The sequence below is a fragment of the Balaenoptera ricei genome, chromosome 4 (genome assembly GCF_028023285.1).
Source record: "Balaenoptera ricei isolate mBalRic1 chromosome 4, mBalRic1.hap2, whole genome shotgun sequence".
In the NCBI taxonomy this organism is placed as follows: Eukaryota; Metazoa; Chordata; class Mammalia; order Artiodactyla; family Balaenopteridae; genus Balaenoptera; species Balaenoptera ricei.
Genome location: NC_082642.1, coordinates 156,158,137 through 156,171,832, shown reverse-complemented (window position 1 = coordinate 156,171,832; position 13,696 = coordinate 156,158,137). Strand labels below are relative to the sequence as shown.

At 41.3% G+C, this 13,696-nt stretch overlaps 1 protein-coding gene across 11 annotated transcripts in view; it reads right to left on the bottom strand.

The window, feature by feature from the left end:
* The window catches only part of IGSF5 (immunoglobulin superfamily member 5), a 56,285-nt gene that overhangs the window by 26,149 nt on the left and 16,440 nt on the right, over positions 1–13,696 (bottom strand). For 9 of the 11 annotated variants that reach the window (XM_059921582.1, XM_059921583.1, XM_059921590.1 and 6 more), the window contains 2 exons: positions 13,349–13,648; positions 2,450–2,587 (listed from right to left, as the gene is read on the bottom strand). In XM_059921582.1, coding sequence (XP_059777565.1) covers positions 2,450–2,587; positions 13,349–13,648 — 438 coding nt within the window. The remainder of the gene's footprint in view (positions 1–2,449; positions 2,588–13,348; positions 13,649–13,696) is intronic. The other 2 variants (XM_059921584.1, XM_059921593.1) reach the window with 2 other exon arrangements.

Here is a 13,696-nt window from a genome sequence, read left to right as displayed (position 1 = left end):
GCTCTGTGTTCCCAGTCTGTGCTGTCAATCATTCAGTACTTACCTGTTCAGGCACCATGCCAGTGCTATGCAAGGTGTTATTTCATCTAATCGTCACAACAACCCAAGAGGTAGGTGTTAGCATTATCATATTTTTAACAAACTAGATACTATTACAAGAGTATAACCATGTCTTTAACAGATAAGGAATTTCATTGCCTCAGCACTATATTTCTTTTGTTCTGAAATACTTTTTCAATCAATATGTACCAATGTTATCAATTCATACAGTTGTGTCCATGCCCCAAAAGCTCTCATTAAGTTGCTAATGTTTTTAATCAATGGATTCTTGGACTGGAGGGACTCTAGCATTTCACAATGGGGAGTAACGGAGCCCACACAGCAGCCCCCGTCCATCTGGCACTAAAGCCAGTGTGCTTTGCACTTTTGCCGTCCCATCTAGGGCTCCTATGCATCAAGCTTTATCAAGATCAAAAAAAATATTCATTTTCCTTATTTTTTGGATAATGTTCTCACTTATTTGCAGTTCTGACAACATCCCCTGATTCACACCTCAAATTGAACCTCAGAAGCAATCTTATTTGAATTGAAGGGGAGAGATTATCTAGTGTCCCTCTGGTAATAGAGGAATGTCGCTAGTGTTCCTGTGAAGCTTCGATCCCAAAGCCTCCAGGCCACGTTGAGTGGGGTCCTCAGCCGTCCTCAGTCAGTCTCCAGTAAACCAGGCAGAGTACTGAGAATTCTCCAGGCACCAACAAAGCAGAGCACCAGAAAATACTCTTTAAAACACTTGCTATTTAATATTTTTAAGCATGGAAATAATTATCATGGGACAATCCAAGTCTTCGCTGGATCCTATACATTTATGTCAAGGTGAAGTGTAGCGTCCATAGTGAATCAACTTTTCAAAGTTAAATGAAGGATAAAATCTAGGACAGATCACGATCACACAAACTTTTATTACGTTAATTTACTTAATTCTCATAACCAATCTATAGGATAATACTTATCCCCATTTTGTAAATGAGGAAGCTGAGAATCAGAGAATCTCCCTGGTGCACATCCTGTGTGGCCACAAACCTTCTTAGTAGGCTGGCGTGGGACAGACAAAAGCCTAAGAGATGCAGAAGTCCAAATAAACAGAATGTTCTCCAAATATGCCACAATAGCTAATGTCAGAAATAATAATCTGAAGGCAATGAACAATCCTAGTCAGTTCTAAATTAAAATTTAAGTTATTCATAGTTTTCATTAAAATCCCGTGTTTTTTTTTTGAGTAACGCATCTGTGGCATACAGGGTAACTCCTAGGTAAAAACAAATTCCCATCAAATATGGGTCAACAGGTATTTACTACTTCTCACTTCTGTTTCCTAAAGAATAAAGGTATAGCACAGAATTAATTCCCCAAGGACAAACCAAACCCATGCAGGAGCTAAGGCTAGACAATTAGTCTAGTTAAGGCTGGACCATGAACTTCTCATGGAATATCTCACTAAGAGAACTATTCTGAGTAAAAGAGTTAGGTAACATGGTGCCTGGCAGACACACAAAAAGTGCTCATCGAATGGCAGTTAGTGTTAATAAAATTAAAAGTGCAATTAAACTGACATGTAGCTAAACATCAAAACTCTAACTTTAAGAAAATTAATTTCATATTCAAATTTAAATTTGAATATTAGATATTTAATTTAAATATTCAGTAGGAGTATGTGGAGGTTTCATGAGAGAAAGAAAGACAAAGATGGACACACACACTCAACACTTGGAAAGTCCTGAGCTGTCCATATGACAAAGTCCCTGTGGTTTCTGAAATCACAAACTAACTCCAGAATAAGCCCACCCTAATATTAATAAGCCCACCCCTATGTTGGCCTGCTCCCCAAACAAGGCCACTCCTTCATATATCTTGGAGTATCTCAAAAGACTTCATTTAGAAGACATGTGTAACTATTTTTATTTATTTTATTTGTACTATTTTTGTTAACAGAAGACCATGTTTTTCTTTCTACCACTACACCAATATTCACCTACAAAAGGAGACTCAGAATTCTACAAAATAGAAAATAATCTTTTGATGTGTTCAGATAGGTGGGTATTATTCTAGAAAAAACATAGCATCTAAATGACAGATTGCGACAGCCTTATGTCCTTGGCAGTAAACACAAAACTCAAATAGTCAGTGTCTTTGATGAGAAAGGCACTGCCTCTTGACCTTCTCAAAGTGTGAAGATCTGTCTTCCTTGGGGGGGTTGACTCAGGCCCCAGAGGAATGGCTTCCTTCCTTGAGAAAGTCCTTTCCCTCTCTATGAATGGCATGCATTTCCTTTCAAGGACTCTAAAAGCCAATATATCTTTTGAAAGAGCCGATGAGCTAATGAACTGCAAATGCCTGTACCAAAAGTTCAAAAATATATATAAATCTGTACGAACAACAACAAAAAAATTACCTTCTTTCTCTCTCCTGGAGACACAGCAGCAGAACATTATAACCAGAACAATGATCACAATCAAAAGCAATGACAATGATACTGCAAGTAGAGCTATGGCCCAGGCAGGCAATGATGTACCTGGTTTATCAATACTGTCTATAAGGTAGAAAGGAGAAAAAAATATATTTTAGTGATGCTTGCCACTGTCAAGGGTATGTAATCACTGATTCCGCCACACTATAAATTAGATTATGTTTTCCAACAATGTTGTAACTATTCAGTCTGCTACAGCCAGATGTCAAAGGCCAAGTTCCCTTCGGTGTGCTTAAATATTCAATGCTCTACAGTATTTTCCATTACAGTGTTTATTGCTGCCAATAAATACCAGCCTAGTAACACAGTCCAAGCATTCTCTGGTTAACCCCTCTAAAATTTCTGAGAGGTGAATAAGCTGGGCTGGGCCACGACTCCCTGAGGTTGGAACAGTGGTTTCCATGCTCTGACATCCTTTACTTATTCAAGAAATGCTTATTGACTGGATATAAGCCCAGGACTGGGATTGCTGAATCAAAACTCTAATTTGAAAAGATACATGCACCCTTATGTTCATAGCAGCACTATTTACAATAGCCAAGACGTGGAAGCAACCTAAATGTCCATCAACAGATGAATGGATAAAGAAGATGTGGTACATATACACAATGGAATATTACTCAGCCATAAAAAAGAATGAAATAATGCCATTTGCAGCAACAAGGATCGACCTAGAGATTATCATACTAAGTGAAGTAAGTCAGACAGAGAAAGACAAATATATGATATCACTTACATGTGGAATCTAAAAAAATGATACAAATGAACTTATTTACAAAACGGAAACAGACTCACAGACTTAGAAAACAAACTTATGGTTACCAAAAGGGAAAGGGGATGGGGGAGAGACAAATTGGAGTTTGGGATTAGCAGATACAAACCATTACGTATAGAATGGATAAACAACAAGGTCCTACTGTATAGCACAGGGAACTATATATTCAATATCCTGTCATAAACGGTAATGGAAAAGAATATAAAAAAATATATATATATGTATAACCGAATCACTGTGCTGTACCGCAGAAATTAACACAACATTGTAGATCAACTATACTTCAATAAAATAATTTTTTTTAAAAAAGAAGTACTTATTGAGCAGCTACTTCTGGACAAGACTGGAAGGGTGACCTTGGTTCTCATTTCCATGTCCCCACCCACGGAGAGTCAAAAGCCCAGAGGAAATCAGAGCAAACTGAGGAAGAGTCACTCCCAAAGGAACCTAGTGCAAGTCTCCACCCCAGTGCCACCCACACCTCACCTGCAATTCGCTTCTCTTCTAGTAATTGCCCCTCACGTGGCTCTCTGGGAGCCACCTTCCTTAGTGTCTACTTTGCCCTCTTGTTCTATCCAGTAGTCATGGAGGTGGGAGAGAGGAAGGATCAGGTGGGGCAAGGCAAGCAGAAAAATAAAGGAGCTTGGATATCGCTTGCTGCTTATTTTGTTCAAATCTGTACAGAGATTAACGGACATATAACTGAAACTCTCACCTACTCTCACCTGTTTCAAGCTATGGCTCGTCACCAACTTATTTTTAGGAATGGAAACAACTGTGACACTTTTGAAGTTCCTTTCATCTTATTTACATTAATGTGTCTAGTAGTACTTTAACAATGTAAAGGTTTTTTTCCCCCAGAAAGTAATTGCAACGATGATGTGTTCTACAAGTTGTTGATAGCAAAGACATTTTCCTTAAAAAGAATTTTGACGTACACTACTTTAAATAGGGTGCTGAAATAGTGATTGTGCAAAATACATTGTACTAATTAAGCAAGCTAGAAGTACTAAGAAAATTTGTGATTATTATGTTAATTTCTGGACCAAATAAAAAAGTGCAGTCAAAAAAAAGGGGGGAGGGAGAGCTGGGGAGAGAAGGAAAGAGAGAAGAAAAGCCATTTTGATTTTTCATAGCCATGTCCTAGCTGTAACTTTCTACTACATATCATATGGTTGTCTAAATTCAAATTTAATTTAACTTAAATTATATACAATTAAATACTCAGCACCAGTCACAGTGGCCACATTTCAAGGGCTCAGTTGCCACAGGTGTAGAACCTCACCTTCATCAGGGAGTCCTGTGGGACCAGGCCGCCTAGCCATGGGCTGTGGGAACTGCACGGGTGTCCCAGAGAGCCCTCATCCAGCATTTCACTTCTCCTACCGAACCACGTTGAAGTCAAACCACATTTACGTTGGTCAGCTTAAATGTGAATTGCTATTCAAGAAAGTCTGTCACTCAACCCTGAGTACGTGGGTAGCATCTCAGTGTAAATTTGTGCTATTTTATTAGATGCTAGTCATTAGAAAAATATTAAAACAACAGACTTCCTATGAAGGAAGATAGGGTTTGCTTTTAAATCAACGTCCTTCCCGCACTTTGGAACCAGAGATATAGCTGGAAAATGTCTCTTGGATGTTCTGACTTAGAGTTTTCCTTGAAATCATAGTTTCAAAGTTAAATCCTCAGAATAAGTTGCGGGAATGGTTAGAGATGATCACGAATGCTCTGGTGTCGACATCTGGTTGCTGATTCATGGGCGAGCAAGGATCCCACTGCAGAATAATCCACAGGCTTATCTCAAAGCAAGTGCTAAAATTCAGGGAACTCTGTGTTTTGAAGAACTATGTAATATAGAAAGATATTTGTCTTTTGCCCTTTGTGCAAGGCTTCTCTGCATTACCTACAATGGTTTTTACATTTCCTTCTTTTTTTTAACATATCACATTCGACGCCATCTTAAATGTCTATGAAATTGACCACTGTCAGGTCCATTCTTCTTACACTTCTGCTCCTATCTAAATTAGACTTAGTCCCCACAAGGACCGTGTCTTATTTTCCTTATGCTCCAAGCACCTGGCACATATCGGACACCTTGAACAAATGAATTGATAGATGGATGGATAGATGGATGGATGGACAGATAAAGAGGCTGAATTTCCTTCTGACTCTACATGGAGAAATCTGTACGTCAGGCAGTCCGCTGCCTCTGAGCCAGACCTAGGACTCATCTTTCTCCCATATTAAGATGCTCAGACAAGAATTACAGGACTTTAGAAAAGTCAGAACTAATGCCATCTATCTCCACATCAGTCACCATTTTTCTGAGGTGAGCTGGGACTGATAGAGATAAGAAAAGAGTTACCCTCCAAAAAAGTGAAGGAGGAAGGAACAGGATTATACACTTCCCATGTCCCATAAATGCAGCTTTAGAACAAGCCAGTCCCTAAATTGGGAGATTGGAATTAACATATACACACTCCTGTGTATAAAATAAAGAACAAGAACTTACTGTATAGCACAGGGAGCTATACTCAATATTTTGTAATAATCTACAAGGGAAAATAATCTGAAAAAGAATATATATACATATATATGTATATATATATAACTGAATCACTTTGCTGTACAACTGAAACTAACACAACATGGTAAATCAACTATACTTCAATTTTTAAAAATAAAAATAAAATAAAATATAGTATATGGTCCAAAAACAACAAAACAAGCCAGACCCTTCACATCCAGAGAGTAATACGGCTCATCCCCTTGCTCCACAGAAAACAGAATCCCAAGCATCTCCTGGAATGTTTATTGTGCACACGGATTCAGAGCCCACCTCCCGCGATGCTGAGTCAGGGGTCTGGAATGGTACCCCAGGTGATTCTGAGGCAGGTGGTTGGAGTCACACTTTGAGAATCCCAAAATGCAGCCAAAATGTAAGCACCGCCCAAGCAACCTGCCACATTCCAAGGCACCCCTATATTCTCCCTCTCTCTGATGTGATGATAAAATTATTAAGCCCAGAACTGCATTTAGGATATTCACAAGCAGACCACTCTATGGAAGCTTCCTGACTGACAGAGACCTTTGGGCTTTGTGTCCGTGGAACCAATCAAATCTCATGGTCACCGTGTCCCTGTGCTCCCTTTGGCCTTGGGCTCACTCATTGGTAACAATTCTCACCCCACCAGGCTGTTCAGAGACTCGAGAGATGGGGGTCAAGGTGCAGAACGCTGTAAAGTCCAGCACACGTGTTCAAGATTGCCGTGGTCATTTTAATTCGGTCTGATGAACTCTTTTACAAGCTGAAGTTTGCAAATAATAGGAGCTTTCATAGTAAGGGAGCCAGCTGGGGTTAAACATTAAGGTCTGGCTCAAGATCCAAGAGACAGGCTTGAAATTCTTACTGGAAAAAGTCAACACACTGTTGACCTACTCAGACCCTCTCTGTCAGCGGTGTTTCCTCCCCTGCTGGAGAAAACTCTCAGTGCGCCAGCTTCTGTCATCTGAGTCTTGGCATAACAACTTTCCTCTGATCTTGCACAGAGGCAGCCAGCGATCCCCAGGGAGGGCCTGTTTAAAGGACGGGAGGCCACCTCGCTGGGGTTGGGGACAGAATCAAGAAAGAGAGCGGGTGATATTGTGCCCTGCCTGCCTCTCATGTCCCTTAATTCAACCACCAAGTTCAATGAAGTGATGCTTGCACTCACCTGAAAGCCCCAGACTCTCACCAAAATGGCAGCCACAGGGCTCATTCTTTGCTTCCACTGGGGGTCAAATTTCCCACGGAGCTTCCTACCTAAGAAAGACTTAAACCCTCTACTCCAGGGGAGCCCACAGAAAAGTGTGAGGTGTGCACTGTGAAGAGATGTAATTTAGGATTGGAGCTACACAGAAGAACCTCCCTTACTTTAATAATAACTTTTAATTTATCATATAGCACTTACATATATGTGCACACACACATATATATCATGGGTATTTTTGTTTAGCATGAGGCTAATTTTTAAATGAGCACCTTTACAGTGGGTTGAAAGAAAAAGAAACAATAGTCATATATTGATAAAGCAAAAATCGTGACAGTGGACAGAAAACAGAATCTTGGAATGATCTCATCCATGACCCAACTCCTTCGTCATGCAAATAAGACACTCAGGATAAAGACTCGGTAAAAGGGTCAAGGGCGCTCAGAGCAGGGAAGCCCCAGGGGCTCTCACTCATGTCTTTCTACTCTGCCATGTTGGGTCTCCAATCTGGAAGAATCCTTCTGGGGAAGTTACAGCCCACGTCTTAAAGGAAACAGGGAATCTAGCTGGACGCCAAGCCTTACTGAAGGGTGTGGGTGTGATGATTCAAGGTGAATGGCAGATCTGCAGGCGAGAATAGGTATACTATACCTGAGAACTCACAAATAGTGACTAAGGAAGATTATCTCCAAGGTCAACACAGCTCGCCTTCCTCCCTACGTTCCTTCACACAACTACATGCACGTGAGGGCTGCATGACTGGATTTACTGTGTGATTTTAATCTCAGCTCCGAGATTGTCTTTTTCCCATCTGTGAAGACAAGGAAAATAGTGTTTCCCAGATGCTCTCATAGGAATGCTCAGAGTTTTAAAAGGGCACATAGAATTTCTCAAAACCAACTGGATGACTACAAATGTCACCACCAGCATGGGCAAAGCATGTTCCTGACTACAAGGGACACAGGAGATCTCTGAATCCATAAAATAAATGATAACCAGAGCTCACTCTCCTGTCTTGTGGGCTCTGGGACGGGGACTGTCCTAAGTGCTCTCGGTGTTTTAACCCACTTACTTCTCACAATAACAACTACCCAATAAGGTAGGGATTATTACTATCTCAGTTTCCCAGATGAGAAAACTGAGGCACAGAGAGGTTGTCACTTGCATAAAGTCACACAGCAAGTAAGTAGGCAAGCTGGGGGTTGAGTCCAGGCTGTCTGGTGTCCAAGTCTGAATAGTAGCACCTGATGAGGCTGGGTCAGGAGGTGGGGCCTTGGAGAGTTTCCATTTCAGTAGCCCCTAATCCTGACTGCTCAGTAATTTGGGAGCTTTTTATTTAAATGCCAATTCCCAGACTCCACACAGACCAAGTAAGTCAGAACCTCTGGGGTGGGGCCTGAGAATCAGCACATGTGTTAAAGCTCCCTTGACAGGCAGCCAAGGAGAGGGAACGCCTGCCCTATGCTCCTCCCCACCTCGTTTTACGGGCAAGAAAACTGAGCCTCGAAGGCCAGTGACTTGCCCAACATCACACAGCTAGTGCCAGAGTTCCCACCAGGACGGTCACTCCCACCACTCTTGTCTGCTCGTGAAATGACCACATCCCACGAAACTCAGATCATACCAGGAATCACTACAGTCTACAAGGTGCTCATGTGTCTGAAAAATATGGCTTCACTTTCACAGTTCACAGCCTACACACTTGTAAGTATGTAGAGAAAACAATCCAGACGGTCAGACAGAGGACTGAGGGACCTTGGCTCATGGCAGGCATGATGGGGGCCTTCACCTTCTAGCTGTATGTACGTCTGTGATGCTTAAAGTCTGTATTACCTCTATAATGGAGAAAATAGATTTTTTTAAAAAAACATTAGCCTGCGACCTTTCAATATGCTTTTCTTTAAAGAATCAATGTGTGTAATACAACCTTTTGGCTTGAACTCACTAGACTTCCTAAGCTGCCAGTGTTATTCTTCTTTCAAGGACTTGAAAGGATTATTCCGGAAATGAACACATATTCCTTGCACTTTTAGGAATGAGTGGCAGGACTGATGCTTTTGTCTGATTCCTGAAGAAGCTTGAACAAGCACAGCCTCGTGCATCTTCAGCTCTCTGTAAACGTGGCTTTGCTTCTACAAGCCAGCTCTCCCGGCCGAGGCAGTAACAAGGCCTTCAGACACTAAAACCTGCATAAAACACACAACGGCGCAGCCAGCCACCAGCTGCTCTGGATCTTGATGAAGAATTTAGAAACAAATTACCCTTCTCCAAATGAGTCCAATAAAGTCAGACTCATTGCAACACACCCCTAACTTGCTCTCCTCTGTGAAACTGTCGTGACTCCAGCTGCCGTAATTAAGGCCGCTCACTTCACTGGTCCCGGGCTAAGAAGAAATCAGCCGAATTAAACCCCATCACGGGAAACCGAATGTCCCTTGCCCTTCCCCTATAAAAGAGAAGCTTTGCAGGCGAGCTAATATCCAAATCCATTTCTGTGAGGCATCATCATAGACCAGAGCTCTTCGCTGCATTATTACCTTGTTAAGGTGTGTGGTTTAAACAAATTCATTCCATTTGGTGCTAATGGAACTTTTTTCAATCTTCCCTTTCAAAGCCTGGACCATACTTTGTCATATTTAAATTGCTTAAAAGCAAACTGGGTTGGCTCCTTGGAGAGCTGGCTGATTCCAGGCTGGAACAAGGGAAAGGTGAAGAAAGTTCGGAACATCTTAGTGAGTCAAGAGGAAGGAGATATGGGGATATATGTATACATATAGCTGATTCACTTTGTTATACAGCAGAAACTAACACACCATTGTAAAGCAATTATACTCCAATAAAGATGTTAAAAACAAAACACAAAAAACTAAGAGGGACACATCGGAAGGACAGCAGAGCCAGCCGGAAGGGATTCCCACTGGCCGAATCTGGAGGAATCTGAGCGTCGCAATGAGTAACGATGGAAATAAATCATAATGTATTGGATAAAAATGCGTCCGTACTAAAACTGTAAAATTTTTTTTAAAAAAGAAAGAAAGAAAAGGAAGAAAAGAAATGCCTCTTCTTTACAGAAGAATGCCAAACTAATAAATATAGAAAAATGATGGAACCAGAAAAATCACTCTTTTACAACCACTATAGAAATAAGTGATTCAGGCAACGACTTATCCATGAATGCAAATGTTATTATGTGAAAGATTGTCAAGAAACAAGATATTCACACAGTATTTGTAGATCGTATATTAATTATAAAGGCCAAAAAGTTACCTTTACAATGGAGAAATCTGGGGGACACCACCTTACCCAAATGATCAAACTTATTACCAATAATAGAGAAAATTGGCATCACATGCCCACATGACATTACCCATGTCTTGCCAAAAATATTTAACCAAAATCAAAGTACTTTGGGAAAATTCAGACAAATCCATATTGAAGGGTATCTTGCAAAAATGGTCTGGATCCTTCAAAGATGTTTATATCGGGAAAGACAAAAAGTGGGGGAACCACTGGACGTTAAAGGAGACAGAAGAAGATCTGACAGCCAGAGGCAATGCATGGCCTTTATCTGGATACTGGTTTGGGGGGAAAAAAATCTAGAAAGGACAGTTGGGGAAATTTGAATATGGACTGAATATTGTATAATAGTATTGTATCAATGTTAAATTTCCTGACTGCCAACTACATTGGGGCTATGTAGAATGGCCTTGTTCTTATTATACACATGCTGGGGTATTTAGGGGTAAAATGTCATAAAATCTCCAACTAAATCTCAAATGGTAAAGAAAGGAAGAAAGGAAGGAAGGAAGGGAGGAAGGAGGAAGGAAAGAAAGAAATTTTAAAAGGAGTGAGGGAAAGATGGAGGAAGGAAGGAAGAAAGGAAGGAAAGAAGGGAGGGAGAGAGGAAGGGAAAGAAAAGTGAAGAGAGAGAAGCAAACATGAGAAAATGTTAACATCTGTTGTATCTAAGTGAAGATACATTGGTATTCATTGTACTATTCTTGCACCAACTTTTCTAAAAGTTTTTTAATTGTCCAAAATAATAAGAAAGCAAGTTAGGTTTGAATTCTGGCTTCATCTTCATATACAGTCTTGGTAGGAAATAAGCTAAAATCCTTTGAATTTAATAAGCTGAAATAAGTTAACCTCGACTTAAAACCAAAGAAAATATAGATTTCTGTGTCCTTTACCCTCAAAAACACTGATATTCCCCAGAACCAGGTCAAAGCGCTGGCAGTCTGAGTCCCCATTCCTAATGGCAACAACCAGCTGGAGCTTGTACAGCTGCTCCGTGTCGATGGGGATGCTGTTTGGTTCCCAGCAGGCCCCTGCACTCTGTCTTCTACCTGACACGTGGATTCACTCACGCTTTAATTTCTGTTGTCTGCCTGGTCTCTGGAGACATCTGAGTTGGAGACAAGGGCCAGACATCAGGAGTGCAAGCTTGTGATGGTACTGCATTGGGGATCAATCTCTGCAGTGCAAAGCTCAGGATGACTGGTGCTAACCACAGCTTAGGCTCTAAATGGCTTTTTACAGGTTCACAGAGACATCATCTGTTAGGCAGTGGATTGTCTATCCCCAAAATTCATTTGTTAAAATACTAACTCCTAGTGCCTCAGAATGTGACCTTATTTGGAAACAGGGTTGTTGCAGATGGAATTTAGTTAAGATGAGGTCATAGGGTGGCCCCTGATCCAATATGACTGGGGTCCTTATTAAAAAAAGGAAATATGGACACGAGCCACACATACACGCAGAACATCATGGGAAGATGAAGGCAGAGATCAGGTGATGCAGGGTCTACAAGCCAAGGGACACCAAAGATTGCCAGCCAACCACCAGAAGCTGGGGGAGAGGCTTGGAACAGATTGGTCCTCAGAAGGAACCAACACTGCCCACACCTTGACCTTGGACTCTTAGACGCCACAGCTGTGAGAGAAACCATGTCTGTTGTTTAAATCCCCAGTCTGAGGTTACGGCAGCCCCAGGACACTCGCAAACCTTCCAGGGCCGCTCACAGAGGGAGGGCAGAGTGGACGGGCGAGCAGATTCTGGAGACACACTGGCGAGGCCACCTCTGCCGTCTACTATAAACGTGGGCAAGTTCCAAACAATGTGTCTCTGTCGCCTCATCTTTACATCAGGAATAATAACAGCATCCACTCATAAGAAAGTTGTGTAATTTGGTTAATATTTGAGAACTGCTTAAAACAGTGTCTCTAAAGAGTAGATATATGTACACGTATAACTGATTCACTTTGCTGTACAGCAGAAACTAACACAACATTTTAAATCAAGTATACTCCGATAAAAATTTTTTTAAAAGTAAAGTGAAACACTGAGTTGGGAAAAAAAAAAAAAACATGCATCTTTACTTAATAAGAGCTATGTAGTACAGTTTTTTATTTTTATTATTGTTATTATTAATCTTGCTATGGCTGTAACTTTATTCCAAAGTTTGGAAGATCTAAGTAGAAGTGTTTTCATAGTGGGAAGAGTTTTGGACCAAGGGAGAAGTTCCTCCTGGCTTCGGGATCCCTCTGTGCCATCAGCATAAGACCTGGAACGGAGTGTAGTCCTTTTCTGGGCCTCCCTTTCTTTCCTCTTCTGTAAAATGAAGGCATGAAACTCAGCCCTGGCCCCTGTGCTTTCTAGTTGGCCCAAGTGACCTCTGAGGTCAAGCAGGCTCAGAGGCCCCATGAAGGTGTGGTCAGAGTTTGGCGTTTGCCCCGGACCCTACAACAGAATTTCTTCGGGATCTAAACTTTAAACTTATGTCATTTTGTGAAGTTAAAAAAAAAAAAAACAAAAAACATACACCTGGTACTTTGAGATACACTGTGAATTTGCTGGGTAAAAAAATGAACCCTCCTAATCCCACTAAGATTGGAAGGAATCCTTGAGAACGTGCATGACCTCCTCAGATACTGAAAGAGCTCACTTCCTTGGCCCAGGGGATGGGATCAGACAGGAACAATGAGTGAAAGCTAGAGAAAAACATTGAATTCAAGTATTTACATCTGAACTTGATGCTATTTTATAAGTAATTGTCAAGATTCTCAATGGTTTCCATATGTAAGTAGAAAAGAGAGAGGCACTTGAAGACGGAATTTTAAAAGTGAAATTACAAGGTCATGAAGCTGACACAAGTCATTTGTCTCCATTACCATCCCTACCTGAGATCAAGATCACCGTGAGATTCTCCTGGGCATCACTGATTAAGCAGCACAACATACAAAACGTAAAGCATGCAATAATAATCCACTTTGTATAAAGCAAAACGTCTTCACTTACCCAAGGGAGGCTGAACCACAGTAAGATTTACAGTTACCGACTCGTGGACGTGCAGCCCCTTCATCTCAGCCACACATGTCACAGTGCCATTGCCCTGCGGCGTCAGAGCCAGAACGCTCACTGCGCTTTGAAGGTCCTCAGGCTCCAGGACGGAGTAATAGCTCGAATGGCTCACGGGAACCCCGATCTCCCAGGAAAGACGTGGGAGTGGGGTCCAGCCCAATGCGCGGCAAGTCACATTACAAGGCTTATCCTCCATGACTACTAGACTGCCTTCAGGAATGAACAACTGCCCCATAACTAAAGAAGAAAAGAAAAATGTTTGGAAGGAATGATCACGCTTCTCAG